Source organism: Falco punctatus, assembly GCF_963210335.1.
Source record: "Falco punctatus genome assembly, chromosome: 3".
NCBI lineage: Eukaryota > Metazoa > Chordata > Aves > Falconiformes > Falconidae > Falco > Falco punctatus.
The window spans coordinates 114,250,086-114,266,083 of record NC_137582.1 but is presented as its reverse complement, the minus strand read 5'-3'; the positions used below and the strand labels follow the sequence as shown (position 1 = coordinate 114,266,083).

The 15,998-nt window shown below is 57.7% G+C and overlaps 1 protein-coding gene across 4 annotated transcripts in view; it reads left to right on the top strand.

The window, feature by feature from the left end:
• PTPRU (protein tyrosine phosphatase receptor type U) overlaps positions 1-15,998 on the top strand; it is a 71,026-nt gene that overhangs the window by 22,498 nt on the left and 32,530 nt on the right. For all 4 annotated transcript variants that reach the window (XM_080377913.1, XM_080377912.1, XM_080377915.1 and 1 more), the window contains exons 3-12: positions 2,999-3,270; positions 3,359-3,440; positions 4,109-4,224; positions 4,446-4,620; positions 5,240-5,533; positions 8,260-8,568; positions 12,328-12,437; positions 12,845-13,046; positions 13,905-14,007; positions 14,141-14,414. In XM_080377913.1, coding sequence (XP_080234039.1) covers positions 2,999-3,270; positions 3,359-3,440; positions 4,109-4,224; positions 4,446-4,620; positions 5,240-5,533; positions 8,260-8,568; positions 12,328-12,437; positions 12,845-13,046; positions 13,905-14,007; positions 14,141-14,414 — 1,937 coding nt within the window. The remainder of the gene's footprint in view (positions 1-2,998; positions 3,271-3,358; positions 3,441-4,108; positions 4,225-4,445; positions 4,621-5,239; positions 5,534-8,259; positions 8,569-12,327; positions 12,438-12,844; positions 13,047-13,904; positions 14,008-14,140; positions 14,415-15,998) is intronic.

Below are 15,998 nucleotides of genomic sequence, written 5' to 3'. Positions count from 1 at the left end.
AGCAAAGGACGGTATTGATGTATGCCCGAATCCTGTCCTTTGGTTTGAAGTCTGAACTGGGGGATGCCCCGGGGCTGTTTGAGGCTCCCGTTTCGTGGGAGGTTCAGAAATTATTTTCCCCGGCATATTTGGAGCAGATTTTTGCTGTGTAATGCCAACATATGGATAGGGTTCAAAAATAACCCTTGCTGTGCTGATAAACTGTGATAGTGCATCAACCCCCCAGCTGTTGGGAGTGGTCCTGCCTGTCCCCCACCTACAGCTCTGGGATGTGGCAGGGCTGAGGTGCCCCCTCCTCTCCATCCCCATCTCTGGCTTTGTGGGCAGGAGTTAAGCTAAGCTTGAAAAACTGGAACTTGGCAATTTGCACAGCTCTTGCTGCAGCTCTGCCCTTGCCCTGACTGGGAAGCTGCTGGATCCCGCTGGAAGCTGAGCGCCTGGTGGGGTGGGGGCTTGTGGGGAGATCCTGGCAGCAGTGGTGGATTAACAGGGAGTAAGTGGAAGGGGTCTGGGGGACCCCCAAGTCCTTGCTGCATCTCCCCAGGAGGGGCTGTGTAGCCCCCTTGCCCCCTGGGTGCTTGGGCAGCAGTCAGCCGCATCGAGAGAGCAGGGGGAGCAGGTTGGTGACCTGTGGGGGGACTGCATTTGGGGGTGACAGGTGGCAGTCACCCCCTTGTCACCATTTTGGCAGCTGCTGCCTCTTGGAGCTCTCTGTGCCCCTGTACTGCTGGTGGGAGCAGCCAGGTGGGCTGTGCTGCCATTTTATTGAGCTGCATTAAAAAAAAAACAACAAACCAAAACAAACCAAACCAAACCCAAAAAACCTCCCTGAAAACCAAAAACAGCCCCTGCAGAAAAAAAAACCCAGGGGCTGCTGAGGGCATTGGGTGAGCTGCCTGCCCCAGGACCTTGTCCATGCCAGGGGATGCTTCCATGCAGGGTGCAGCACCTCACCCCAGGGGCAAGAACCACTGCTGCTCCTGCATTAAAAAAAATAAATAATCCCAACTTTGAAGCTGGGACCAGTGATTTACAAGGGAGGAGGACAAATATAATTAGCACAAAAGCAAATGGTGGGAGCCTGGGTTGTGGTGTTTTTTTTTTTTTTTTTGTTGCAGTAGCACTGGGAAGAAAATAAAGAGGGGAAAACCCTGCCAGCTGAGTGATGCACAGATGGATTGCCACCCGTTCGTGTCTGTGGTCCCAGATGACCTCAATGGATGTTCTCAGTCTTTTAAAATAACTTGTTAGTGGCTTAATTTTAGTCTTGATCTCTTTATTTTGGTCCTCTGGCTTTTTGCTTTTAAAGGGAGGGGAGGAAGAAGGGTCTGGGTGTGTTAGTGAGGGCCTGGCAGATGGAGCAGGTGGAGGTGGCTTTTGGGAGATGTCCCCTGGCACGGGGTGGGTCGGAAGTTGCTCCCCACGCCACCGTCATCCGTACCAAATGGAGCTGATCTTGTTGGTGCAGAAATAATTTTGCTGGGGGAAACAAGAGGGGAAAAAAACCACCCCAGCCAGAAGAGCTGTGGACAGAGTGCCTTTCCCTCTGTCACTGAAATGTGGCTGTGCTTGGCTCTGAGAAAATAAATCGTTATCATTTTATTTCACCCTGAGTATCTGCCCAGAGGGGCTGGGGGTGCCAAGTGCACACATGGATCAGCAACACAGGGAAAATTTTGCTTTTCGGTAATTTCTCTGCCCTGCTCTGGCTCCCATCCCTGAGGGATGCACTGGAGGGTGTGGTGCGGTACCTGGTACCGTGTCTCCCCAGGTGATGCTGTGAGCCCCTGGGGGTTTCGGGGTCTCCCCAGGCACTTCTGAAGTCCTACTAGGTGCAGCTTGCAGACACTGGGGGAGATGGATGGGTGTCCCCTACGATCCCCTGCTGCCTTCATTAGGCTTTTCTCCGTGCCGCTCACTGGGAGGAAAGCTTGTGAATTCGTTTAAATTAACCGGTGGTGAAAGCTATTAATAATTAAGCACCTACTGTCAGGAAAACAATGGCAGACTTGAATAAATGGCCCAGCTTTGTTACTTACAGCTTCTGCCATTATTAAAATTGAAGGGATATTAATAATCCCCTCGCCTTTGGTGATGGGGAGCGTTTGGCAGGGCAGCTTCTCATCCACCCTGTGTCCTGGCCCCACGGCCACGTCGGATGGCTCTGGGAGCTGCCACGAACTGCTGGGGCTCCTGCATCCCCCTCCTGCCTCTGGACTGCCTGGGATGGAGGGTGTGGGGCAGGGAAGGCTGCTGCCTTTAGGATCCCCTTTTCGATTTTCATCCTGCCTGCCCCATAAGTACGGCCTTAGAGTTGCACTGGGGCACACACCGGGACTCCTGGTTTTGCTGCTGGTGATTTTGGGTGATGGGAGGTGGAGTACCAGTGGTGGCTGGGGCATGGGGGGAGCTGGGGCTGGGGCCAGCATCCCGGAGAGCTGCGGTGCTGGTGCCGGTTAAGCCGATGAGCGCTTTTCCCCCGGTGAGTGCCTGCCGAGCACAGTTTAAACTCGGCGACAACTGTGTGGTAAATGATACGAGGTGATGGGAATGGAAATTAAACGGCTGGGGCCCGGCTGGGGAGGGGAATATTGACGCAGCCGAAGCTGTGAGCATTAAAGCAAAGCAGGCGGAGGGTCTCTGGTGGCATCGAAGCGGTTACCGACCTTGGCGTCCTGGGGGGGGGCAGCTTATCCTGGAGGCAGTGGGTCTGATCCTTCCCTCCTCCTCCAGCGCCCAGGTCCTGTTTCAGTGTCCTGGTGCTGCCCAAAGAGGCATTGGATGCTGACTCCGTCCCAGGTCCCTTGCTCCTGTCCTGCATGTCCCTTGCTCCTGTCCTGCATGTCCCATACCCAGTGGGACCCAAGCATCATTGCTGAGCCGTGAACATTTTTGCAGTCCCACATCCTCCGCCTTCTCCATCACTGCTGGCGTAGCTGAGGAAATGTGGGACAGGGGGATCGCTCCACGCTTTCCTCCCTTCTCCCTCCCGCTGCAGGCTCCTACCTGATGGTGAACTCCTCGCAGCACGCCCCAGGCCAGAAAGCTCACCTGCTCTTCCAGGCACTGAGTGAGAATGACACCCACTGTCTCCAGTTCAGCTACTTCATGTACAGCCGGGACGGCCACAGCCCTGGCACCCTCAGCGCCTACGTCCGGGTGACGGGGGGCCCGGTGGGCAGTGCCGTCTGGAATGCCTCGGGCTCCCACGGCCGCCAGTGGCACCAGGCAGAGTTGGCCGTCAGCTTGTTCTGGCCCAGCGAGTACCAGGTGAGCCCCAGAAGAACCCCCTCCCCCCCCTTGCATGAATGATGTGGACCCCCCTGGCAATGGGTGACCCCTCTGTTTGGTGCCGCAGGTCCTCTTCGAGGCGATGGTCTCCAGCGAGCGCAGGGGTTATCTTGGCTTGGATGACATTTTGCTCTTGAATTATCCGTGCTGTGAGTGCCAGGGGACGGGACGTGAGGGTGGGCGGTGGGGGGTGGGCTGGGCAGCAGTGTTCGGAGCTGGTGCCCACTGGGATGGTCCTGGGGAGAGCTGATGGGCTAATGCTGGGATGCAGCCTGGTGGCACCTGGGTGTCCTGTTGTCACCAAGGCTGGTGGAGCTCCTTCTCCCGAGTTCCTCCAGGGCTCCTTTTTTCATCCCCATCGCTACCACCTCCAACATTGCTTCAGTTTTTTGATGTGACCTTGGAGAAGTGTGGACTGAATATGTGGCCTGAGTGTCCCCATCAGAAAGGGCCACCTGGACTGGTGGTGGGGATCTGGAATCCCAGGCTGTCGGAGCACGTTGGCTGTTGGGGTTCACCCCCTATTTCTTCCAGGCTGGGGTAGGAGACCTGCCCCCCTCCATCAGCCCTCTCTGGCACCAGCACTGCAGGATGCTGGAGGGGGGAGGGCTGCATCCCTCCCTGGGACACTTGTACGAGGACAGGAGCAAATTCCTGACTCCGACCTGGGCTGTGAGGATGGGGATCAAGCCCGTCCAGAGCTCAGCTCCAGCCCTGGCATCTTGGGTGGGTTTTTGGGCTGTGATGGGATTTTTGCAGCAATGTTCCTGCTGCTCCACTCAGAGCTCGGCCACTTACCTCTTGCATCCCTTGGCAGCCAAAGCGCCTCATTTCTCCCGCCTGGGCGACGTGGAGGTCAACGCGGGGCAGAATGCCACCTTCCAGTGCGTGGCCGCCGGCAAGGCGGCTGAGGCCGAGCGGTTCCTCATGCAGGTGAGCAGCAGCGGGGGTGAAACCAGCATCTCCGCTGTCAAGCCCACGCATCACTTCTGCAGCGCCTTGGTGCCTGCCCTTTGGGAGAAAGCCCTGCTGGGCAGCGAGGGGGAGGGCAGCCCCCCCACCTTTTAAGCAGATATCGTTTGGGGATGTGTTTGGTGGCTCCGGATGTCACGCTGTGCCTCCTGGTGACATCTGTGTCTCTCCCCGTGGGGTAGAGGCAGAGCGGCGAGGTGGTCCCGGCCGCCTCCGTGAAGCACATCAGCCATCGACGCTTCCTGGCCACCTTCCAGCTGGACGAGGTGTCCAAGGAGGAGCAGGACCTCTACCGCTGCGTTACCCAGTCCAGCCGTGGCTCTGGTGTCTCCAACTTTGCCGAGCTCATCGTGAAAGGTGGGTGACTTGCTGTTGCCCGCCAGGTCCCTGGGTTGTGGACGGGCTATTTCTGCTGCGCTGCTTGCAGAGGAAGAGGAAGGTGGGACACTTGGGTGGTGGGATTGCGGTTTCTCGCTGTGAATAAGTTGCTACATGCAGATGGTTCGCCATAAAAGCAGGAAACTACCTTTCCCGGTGGACTTAGATCATTTATTTTTGATTGCGGTAGGTGGGAGTTAATTAATTATGGTGAAATTGTGCAGCGCCACGCTGGGCAGTGTATCTTAGAAAGATAATTAAGGTTTGATCAGATGAAACCCTATGGCAGCTCTTAAAGCTTTACTGAAAGCGACGGAGGGCACGTGCGCCGCTGCAGTTTAAAGGCGGGATGGTGCCCTCCCACACTTCGGTGTTGGTCCCTGTGTCGTCGGGGCAGGGGATCTGTGCTGGTTGTGTGCCCTGCAGCACAAAGGTGGTGGGTTTGCTTGGGAAGAGATGTGACCGTGTTGGCTGTACCTAGTAAAAAACAAAATAAAGTTGTGGTACCTGTGGTTGTGCCAGAGTTGGCCTTGGGGATGCTGCAGAGCTTCTTCTGGAAGGGGATGCTCCACCTACCCCTTCTCTGGCTCTCTTCCAGAGCCCCCTACACCCATCGCACCCCCCCAGCTGCTCCGGGCTGGCTCCACTTACCTCATCATTCAGCTCAACACCAACTCTATCATCGGCGATGGCCCCATCGTGCGCAAGGAGATCGAGTACCGCATGACCTCGGGGCCCTGGTCGGAGGTCCACGCTGTCAACATGCAGACCTACAAGCTCTGGCACCTGGATCCAGACACGGAGTACGAGATCAGCGTCCTGCTCACCCGGCCCGGCGAGGGGGGCACTGGCAAACCGGGTCCGCCCCTCATCAGCCGCACCAAGTGCGCAGGTGGGTCCCACAGTGCATCCCTGCCGCCCCAGGTGGCCTTGGCAAGGTCCCCTGCCACCCTGAGCCCCGGGCAGGGAGCATGGCTGGCGCTGGTTGGGTGCCGAGGGTGTTTGCCAGTGCGGAGCATCACTGCTCCAACAGATACACCTCTAACTGATTTCTTGGTGGCTGTATGCAGTGTCTGGGGAGGGACGGCTAATTAAACCCACGTTATGATCAGGGGCAGGGGGGTAGCAGGGTGCACGGTCGAGGCTGGATCCTGAACGAGGCAGGCTGTGCAGAGGGGCTGAATATCGGTCCAGCCTGAAAATGCCCTGAGGGACGGTGGGTTTTTGCTGATCAGTCATTAGTACCCAGGTATGACCTCGGCACAGGAGGGGCCAGCAGCAGGGCCACAGCGGGATGCGCAGGGCTAGCAGTGCTGCGGCTGCTTTCCATCCCTGGAGCCGGACAGATGCTGGCAGAGGTGGTGGCTGCTGCTCGGCGGGGGCTGTGGGCTCGGGGCTGGATCCAGCTCAGGGCATTCCCAAATTTCAGGCTGCCCCTGAGGATGAGCCCTTTGGCTGCCTCTGGGGAGGTTCCCATCTTGTTCCCTCTTTGGAGGAACTGTAGATCATTCCCCGGTTTGGAGCAGTCTGTGGCTCTGAAAAATATTTCTTCTAAAAGTGTTAACCCTGTGCCACACTGGAGGGGTGGTAGCTTTGGCTGCAGGGGTCAGCTGCCTTCCCACACACAGCCATGCCCCGGGGGTAATTCAGGGCAATCCCATCCCTGATGAAGCCCCCTCACCCTGGGGAAGGTGAGAGCTGGGGTTTGTCTCTACCAAAATGGAGCAACACAGCCCACAAGTGCAGCCCTGCTGTCGGTCTGGGGGGTGAGGGGGTGAGGACCTCTCCAGTGCTGTGGGGCTGCAGGGGAGGCTGACCCTGCATCCCTACGGGGGGAGACATGGGTTGGGGGATGCTTCCCCTCCCTGGCTGCTGGGCTGGGGGTGGCGTTTCAGATGTTCCATGGCAACCGCCTTCCCGGCGCTGGCATTCAGCTGCTGGTAACAGAGCAAAGTCGAAGGCAGAGGGAGGAGGTGTGATGGAGGCACAGGGTTGTTGTGCCGTGTTCACCCCGAGACCCAGCACCGCTGCGGTGCTGGGCTGGGACCCCGCACAACACCCCAACACCCAGCCCTACACAAGTGCAGGTGATGCTGCTGAGCTGGGAGCATTGCCCTGCAGGCGGGGACCGGTGGGCACATCCTGCACGTGGAGGGAGCGGAGCAGGACACGGCTGCAGCCCCAGGGCTGTGGGGCACCCCCGGCAGCTTGGGCTGTGGGGAGCCCCACGAGCAGGGTCGGCTTCGGAGACGGGTGGGCGAGAGGAGAGCGGCCGGTGCCAGTGCAGGGGGGGAGATGCAAACAGGCATTGCCATGAGGGGCTGGCGGCGGCTTTGCATCTCAGATCAGTTTTCAGAGGTGCTGCGAGAAAGCCCAGGATTCCTGTTGCCTTGAAGCCAGTGACAGGCGCCGTGTGATGCCCTCGGTGCCCTGTGATTAGTATCCTATAGCTACCGCGTTCAGGCTTCCCCAGCCCTTCCCACGTACCATCACGATGTGTTTTTCTCCCTAGCTTCCCCTGGGTCGTGGCGGGTTTGAGATTCCTGATGCAGCCACACGCTGCCGGCCATCATCAGCCCTGGATGCCGTACTGCCAGCCCCCCCCGCCCCCCCCCCCAGCATTTAAATACACTGGGATAAAAGGGAGAGGGGAAGGTTGAAGCCTGGCACCACTCAGCACTGCCAGGGAGAGGTTGGGGGCCTCCAGACCCCTCGGGGAGAGGAAGGGGGAGGTGTCCCTGTGCCCTTGGCCACCCAGTGGGAGTGACGTCGGTGGGCACGGGGGCTGAGGTTTGGTGTTTTTCAGTAGAGCTGGATGTGGCAATGGGTGTAGGGCTGGGCTGCCCACAGCCTGGGGCTGCGTGCCTTCTGCTGTGCTTGCCCCCTGACAAAATCAGCTGGCGTTTTGAGGGGTCCCACAAGGGCACTGGGATCTGTGGGAGCATCTGCTGGGGTTGCAAAAGCCTCTTGTAACCTCGAGCTGCCCCAGCTCCTCCACTGCACAAATCTCAGGGGAATTCCCCGGGGGATCAGCTCTGGGACAGGATGGACAGGGGGTGTCCTTCCCAGCGCCCTGGGATGGTGAGAAGAGCTTGCTGCTGCTAACGCAAACCACCTGTGTGCGTGGGCTGCTGGCAAAAGCTCAGCTCATTAAATCCGACTTCTCCTGTTCACACCAATTAGAGCTAATTAGACTTCTTCCCAGTGATGGCACTCAATCTCTGTCCTTTGGAGAGTCTGACAGGGGCTCAATGAAAATGCGAGGGCTCCCACCGTGCAGGCGTGTTTATCTGGTTATCTGGGGCCTTGTGGATGCTCCTGGTGCTGGTCGAGGGAGTGGGGCTGGTACCCGGCCTCACCTCTGTAGGGGACGATGAGCCAACAGGGGCTGCTGTCCCTGTGGTGTTGGTGGCTTTGAGACCCAGTGATGTCCCCAGCCCTGTCTGCAGGGCAGCGTCATCCTGTGCTGGGGCTGGTCCCAGTTTCGGTGTCAGGATTGCTCTCTGCACTTGCCTGTCTTGTTCCGATGCTGTAAAAGGGCTTTTCCTGATAATACATATAAACCCATGAGATGTTTTGCTTTATCACTCATCTCTCCCCATCTCTCTTCCCCCCCAGAGCCCATGCGGGCCCCCAAAGGCCTGGCTTTCTCCGAAATCCAGTCCAGGCAGCTGACCTTGCAGTGGGAGCCGCTGGGCTACAACCTGACCCGCTGTCACACCTACACCGTCTTGCTCTGCTACCGCTATTTTGTGGGCACCGGCCACAACCAAACCTTCCAGGAGTGCATGAAGATGGAGCGTAACACCAACCGCTACACCATCAAAAACCTGCTGCCCTACAAGAACATCCATGTCAAGCTCATCCTCTCCAACCCTGAGGGACGCAAGGAGGGCAAGGAGGTGATATTCCAGACGGATGAGGATGGTGAGTCCGCTCAGGGAGGTGCATCATCCCCAGAAATGGGACTCTGGCTGGTGAGCTGTGGGGTGTTCCCTGTGGCATGGTGCTCATCTGTGGCTCTCGGCCAGGGGCATGATGCAATTATCTCCTGCGGCCATCATGCCAATGGGGAGGGGAAAAGGCGGTTGCAGCCCCAGGGCTGTGCAAGGGGAGGCGAGAGAAGGGGGCAGCGATGGTGGCTGGGGAAGGGACATGCTGAGAGTGGCTTGCAGGGATGAGGGGACTGGATGGGGACATCAGCGCAGAAACGCTGCCCTCATCCTTTGAGCGCAGCGTTTGAGCCATGCCCGGTCCAGCAGAGAGGGTGGGGGTTGGTTGATGCCCTGCTTCTCCCAGCACGAGTCATCCTGGCTCATCCGTTAACGTGGAACCAAAGCCTAGCAGCGATCATAATAACAATTAAAATAACTAACGCTTTGCACTTAGGGAACACCTTTTATCCGCTTGGTTGCTGATAACTTCGGCACCGCTACATTCCTTTGGGAGTGCTGTTAACTGGAGCTGGGTGCAGCTTTGCTCGGCTACCCCAGTGCTCTTCCCCGGTTAGGTTTGCTCCCCAGTGGGGTTGGGTTGTGCGAACGAGCTCTGCGGACGAGCGCACGTTGATAAGGGGTGTCCGGCTCCTGTTATTTGCCAGCTGCATCGCTCCTGAACAGCTGAGCTGTTTCTCTTCTGTCCTGGCCATGCCCTGGGGTTGGGTCCCTGCTGCCAGCACCTGAGCAGGGCTGATGTCCTCACTGGAGGCTCCAGCGCTGAGCCAGGACCCCTGGGTTTGGCATCTCTTGCTCCTGCCCAGCCCTTCCCTGAGGATGTGCTGGAGCTGGGGCCACCAGAAAGGTCTCCCAGGTCTGTGCTTACCCTGCACTGCGGTCCCTGGCTCTCTGTCAGCGGAGTGCTTGGGTAATTTTGGGCTATGGAAATCTGGTGGACGTGTTTGGGGGTACAGGGCAGAGCTGGCTCCATGTCTCTGGTGCCACCCATCAGTGACAGGCCACATCCAGAGCTGGCATCTCCTGCTAATGACTCCTCTTGCTCGTCACATCCTCTTCACTGCCCCATCAGCATCTCTGTGTGCTGTGATGACTCAGATGCTTTCAGGGACAGCTAGGCAGCCCCGAAAAGCTGATGGCTGGTCCTGCAGCTGGTGGGCTCCAGGAGTCTCATCCTGCTTCATGGAGGGCAGCAGTGGTTGGGGCTCGCGTGGAGTGCAAGAGCCACCGTGCACTGGCGTGGGTGCTGAGTGTGGCTGGAGCATCCCTGGCTTCACCGTGTTCCTGGCGCTTACTGTTCAGCAAAAATATAATTAATCTCCAAAGCACTTCTTAGCATCAACAATCAGAAGTTAAGGTGGAAGAACTGGTAACTGCAAAGGATCTGGCCAGCTCCAGATCCCCTGGATGACCCCTGAGGAGAAGCCTGCCGTGAAACTCCCCTGCATGGGACTCGCCTTGATTTGGGACCCACCGAAACGTGCAGCTTTTGTGTGCGTGTTACTCATCGTTCCCATTTCCCAGGCTGGAAAACAAAGCCTGCAGAGCGGGAGCAGAGCCGGGAGGGTCTCTGGGTCCTGTTTTTATCTTGAAAGCCTAAATTTGGCACCTTTCTCTGCGCTTCAGCATTTCCTATATCCCCAGCCCTGAGCGTGCCCGACTGGGGGCACCCAGCTTCACGCTCCTGACGGTTTATTTTCCGGCTATAATTGTTTCAGCTGTTCTCACTGTGTTGTGACTGCTCCAGCTGTTTTCTTATTGAATATTAATACAGGAGCTCCAGATGTCTTTTTGCTGTACTGTAATCACTCCAGCTGCTTTCCCCTATGCCGTGATTAACTGGGGCTTGTGGCTTCCCCCTTGGATTGAACCTGGGGCCGTGTATACGTTCGGTCTCTGGTGAGGTTGATTGATGGATGTCTGCCTATGGATATATTGCAGATATCGCACACAGGCTTGGCCCAGCATCTGCCTGCCTGCCTGGGAGGGTGATGAGGATTCAGGCATCTAGAACCGGGTGATGAACAGCCACCCGTGCAATTAAGTCAAGCTGGTGAAGGCTCATTAATAATAGGACCCTTGATTATGGTTTTTTTTGGCACAAGGTCAGCTTCAGTTGCAGCATCCATTGCGGCTTGTCTCACAGGGGGGGGCCTGGTGTGGGCTGCAAAGATGCACACCCCCATCCCAAGGGATAAACCCTGGTTTGGGGCTGGAAAATGTATTTCTGGGGCAATGATAACTGGGCCAAACCAAGGGTGTTTCTCACAGCATCCTCCTTGGACCCTGGGCTGAGTCCTGCTGGCTCCTGGGTGTGTGGGCATGACACCGAGAGAAGAGGGTGGGCATCTATAGGTTGCCCAGCTGGTGTATAGGTGCCCCATATAGATCCAGGGAAGGTCGGTGACCCACGGCGGGAGATTTTGGTTTCAGTCTGCGTGAAACGATGAGACTCAACCCCAGGTGTGCGGAAATACCCGTGCAGCATCTCGGTGCCACGGGGAGGTGTGTGTGGGGAGCCAGTTCTCTCCCTTGCAGGCAGGGTGCATGCAACGCAAGTCAGAATAAATATGTACAAATACATAAATAAATATATATATGTGCGTATATGAATGGCAGAGGGGTATACGCACACCTGGGAGCCTTTGCGTGCCTCTGCTGGTCTCAACCTGGTGCATGCAGAAGTGCATGGTGCCTGTGTGCATGTACACATGTATGTAAAAAAATGTATAGGTGCTATATATATATATAAAAAATATCTATATAGGTGCACACTTCCTGCTCTAAAGGTTTCCGTAATTCTCTGTGAATTTAATAAGTGCCTTGTGTACACGTGTAGGACATGGCGCCTCTGATTAAATTAACTTGTAAATCAAGTGGAAACTGTGTATTTGCGCAGTGGGAAGCCTGCGGAAGGTGATCCCTCTCTCTTGGCCCTGTAATTAGATCTGAACAAAAGCTGCAAAAAAGAAAAATAGAGGGGAAAAGCTGATGTCCCTCTGCAGTGAGAGGGTGTGTGTTTTGGCTCCTCGAGCCTGCAGCGGAGGATGCTGCTGGTGAATCGTGGTCTTGGGGGAGGCAATGGCTCGGCAGTGTTCCTTGCTGACCCCCTCGGGTCAGGAAAGCCATGGTAGAGAAGCAAATATTGATCCCAGTGCTGTCGATCGCCGTTATTGTTTGTGGTTATTGGTGGTGGTGGTGTTAATTAGGGGGGAAGTGCTGGGGCATGTCAAGCCTGTCTGCAGATGAGGAGGTTATCGCTCACTGTGGGGAGTGCCGGCAGTGTCTCCTGATGATGCTGGCGGCTCTGGGGGAGGGGTTGGATTGTATGAGAAAAGGGAGTTTCTTTTTTCTTTCCTCACACTGGGCAAACTTAGGCGAGCTCTGCTGGTGATGCTGAGGCAGGGTGCTTGCTGCTTTGCTGTTGGAAACTGAGCGCGGTACCAGAAATGGTACCTGCGGGGCTTGTGCTGTGGCATGGGGACCTACCCCCAGCAGCGAAGTGTCACCCGTGGGCCTGGGAGTGCAGCGGGAGCGTCATTGCCTGGGAGAGCATCTCCCTGGGGAGCCACCGCTGTCTGGTGGGTGCTGGAGCTGGGTGACGTGGCAGAGGGGATGCGGTGGCTCAGCAGCGGGGCAGAGCTGCTGCAGCCATCTGGAGGGGTTTCCCGGAGGATTTCTTCTTCCAGCTGTTTTTTTGCCACATCCGAGCACATCCCCTTTCCTTCCCCAGTGCCCGGCGGCATTGCCTCGGAGTCCCTCACCTTCACCCCGCTGGAGGACATGATATTCCTGAAGTGGGAGGAACCGGTGGAGCCCAATGGCCTCATCACGCAGTACGAGGTATGCCCTGGCTGCGGCACCCGCGGGGACCCGTGGGGATGTGGGAGGGTCCCGTTGGAGGGATGCAGTGGGGAGGATCTGGGGCAACTTCTGGCTCTCGGTTGTGGGGGTTAAAGGTGGCTGCAGCATTACTGCTGCCCCCAAGCCCTTTGTTTGGAGCACGGACCCACGCTGCATGGTCCAGCTCACAGGTCTTGTCCCTGCTGCGGACCCTGCTCACCGGTGTTACCCAGCAGCAGCTTTTCTGATGAACCTCTGCTTTTGATGTATCCTAAAAAGCCTCTGCCTTCCAGGCTGTCCCCATGCCCATCCCCTCCTCTGAATCCATCCCTTTAACCCTTTCTCCACCTGGATCCGAGGTCTCTCCTCTCCTGAGGCTGCTGGTGATGCTCTCCCTGTCCTTGCAGATCAGCTACCAGAGCATCGAGTCCTCCGACCCGGCAGTCAATGTGCCTGGCCCGCGGCGCACCGTCTCCAAACTACGCAACGAGACCTACCACGTCTTCTCCAACCTCCACCCCGGCACCACCTACCTCTTCTCGGTCCGAGCCCGCACCGGCAAGGGCTTTGGCCAGACAGCACTCACCGAGATCACCACCAACATCTCCGGTATGTTCCCCCAGGCTCTGCACCTGGTGCTGGGGCTTCTCCTCTGCCCAGGTGTCCAGTGGCAGTGCTGACCCTCCGGTGTGTTCCCATGGATTTTGGTGACTGGATGCTGCTATCAAAGGATGCTCTTGGTGGTGGCAGCTGTGCCGGGAGCCCCCTGGCAGCCCCCCAGACCCATCAGCTGAGCTGCTTATGGGGCTGTGGCTGGGGAGTCCAGCCAGCCCAGTGCACTGGTGCTGTCTGAACTATCAGTGTACAAGCAAGGGATTAATTGGGGTTTGTTAATAAGCCTTGCAGTGCTTGGGGCTGTTTGCTCACGTCCGTGGCGTCGCTATTAACTGCAGCAAATGGGCTGAGATGAGCACTAATGGGTGCACCGAAACTGCAAAGCAGTGTGAGCCAGACCCCAGTGGCGGCTGGTGGCTTGGGGACACAGGGGGGTCCCCCACCTTGGTCTGGGGGTGCTGCTGGGCTGGCTTGGGTCTGTTTCTGCCCTGGGTTGGGACGTTCATGCTGTGCTGGCGATTCAGAGTGGTGCTGTCTAGGGGTGCATCTGAAGGTGGGAGCATTCGGGTCCTGCTGAGGTTGGATCCTGCTCCAGTCTCCTCCAGTCTGTCAGACTGGTGTTGGTAGCCCCCCTCAGCGCACACCCATGGGTCCTCTCCCAACTATAACACTTGTTCAAGACCTGGAGGGGTTTTCTTTATTTGGAATAATTCACATTACATCATTTGGCGATGCCATGCTGTGGGCAAGGCTGCTTGTGCCTCAGTTTCCCCACTGAGCAGAGGGAAGCCCCAGGTGCACCCCTGGGGACCAGGACTCCCCCCTGCCCACTCTCCCCTGCTCCCTTTGCAGCTCCCACCTTCGACTATGGGGACATGCCGTCGCCGCTGAGTGAGTCGGAGAGCACCATCACGGTGCTGCTGCGTCCGGCACAGGGCAGAGGGGCTCCCATCAGGTAGGCTGGGGCTGCACGAGGGTGAGACCCCCCCTGCAAACGGGGTGGTACGGCATGGATGGTGGGGTTGAGCACCAAGGAAAGGGCAGGATCATCCTTTTCCTGAAGCTAACATGTGCCTGGCCCTCGCCAGCACCTACCAGGTCATTGTAGAAGAAGACCGGCCCAAGAAGCTGAAGCGGGAGCTGGGTGGGCAGGAGTGCTTCCCGGTGCCGCTCACCTTCGACGACGCTGTGTCCCGTGGCTCCGTACACTACTTTGGGGCTGAGCTGCCTGCCAGCAGCCTCACCGAAGCCAAACCCTTCACTGTGGGGGACAACCAGACCTACAGCGGCTACTGGAACCCGCCGCTGGAGCCCAAGAAAGCCTATCTCATCTACTTCCAAGCCATGAGCAACCTCAAAGGGGTGAGTAGCCGTGGGACCCCACTATCCAGCGGCGTGCCTGGGGTCCCAGTTGGATCAGGCAGGAGCCCAGCTGGGGTCTGGGGGGGAGTCAGAGAAAACGAGGCTTGTCCCTCTCTGGTCTCACCCTGGGGTCCTGCCCTGGGGAAGCTGCTGCTCCGGGCCACCCTCATGGCACATGGGGGTCATGGATGGGTGTCCCCCTTCCTCCCGGCACCCTGGGCTGTGCCCGTCCCCTTCCCAGTGCCGATGCTGGGGGTGGAGGAGCCCAACCTCTGCTACCTGCTGCGGTACCAGCTGAGACCCCAGCCAGCGCCGGTGCTGGGGAGACCACATTCCAGGAGCTAATCCTGGGGTGAAGGACCATTTGGGCAGCAAGAGCTGTGTGCGCATTGCTGGGACCCTCTGCTGACACAGCGGCTGCTGCAGGGAGCTCCTGGGAAGCTGCTGAATTCCTGGGCTGCCCTCTCCCTGCCTGCTGCTGCCGGTTCTCTCGGGGAAGCTGTAACAGCCCTGCTCTGGCAGCAGCCCGTGCATCCCCCCAGGCTGGTGTCCTCCAAGTCACCGGTGGGACCACTGGGAACCCCTGGGGACCTTTCCCAGCTTCACCTGCTCCAGCAGCTCCCATTGCACCCGGGGGAGGATGAGCTGTGAAGCAAAGCAGCAGGACTGCGGCAGCATCCTCATCCTGCACGGCTCCACCTTGCTGGAAAAGTGCTGGTTTTTGAATCCTTTCCTCTGCTCCGGGATCATTCACACCTCACTGGGTTGTAATTAGAGCCGAGACGGACAGGGACCATCTCTGCTCTGCCTCGCTCGGGCATTGCTGGATAATAACTGGTAGCTGACACTGTTTTATAGCCTTCCTGCTGGGAGGCAATGGATTTGTCCCGGCTGCTGTCAGATGTCATGAAAAAACTAGATCCCAGCTTGGGTTTTTCATGGGTTTTGTGCCAGATGGAGCAAGAAGCAGGAGAAGCAAGAGCTGGTGACCTTGGGGAGAGGGGCTGGAGCTGGCCCTGCCCTGGGCACGCTGCACGGGCAGGTCTTGATCCGAGGGTGGATGGAGCAGCGTTGCCAGCACTGGTATCCTGAGGGGCTGGAGGATGCTCAGGGAAGAAGGCAGTCCTGCCAAAATGGTGCTTTTTATTTTGTAACAGAAGTTGGATGCATGGAAAGATGGAATATCTTAGCTGAAGCCATCCCAAAAAATGCAAATGTGGAAACTGTTGGAGACCTGAGCTGGAAGCCCTCATGGCAACCTTGGCAGCATGTGCAGAGCACTGGGGCTGGGGCTTGAAAACTTTGATTCGTGAAAAACAGCCCTGTAAAGCTCTGAATCATGACCTGGGAGTTTTAGCTGCAGTTGGTGACGTGCTGCTGACACGCGGCTCAGCTGGATCTGCTGGGTCCCTCCTTCGATGATCTTGAGCTTTACTGTCCCCTCTGTGCCAGGAGCGATGGCCTCGACTAGACCTGGGGATGCTGGTGTACGGGATGCTGAGGACGCCGTTCAGCAGCATCTCTTGCTCTGTGTCCTCAGGAGTTCCTTTGGCTCAGCAGTGGGTGCTGCAGCACAAATAACCT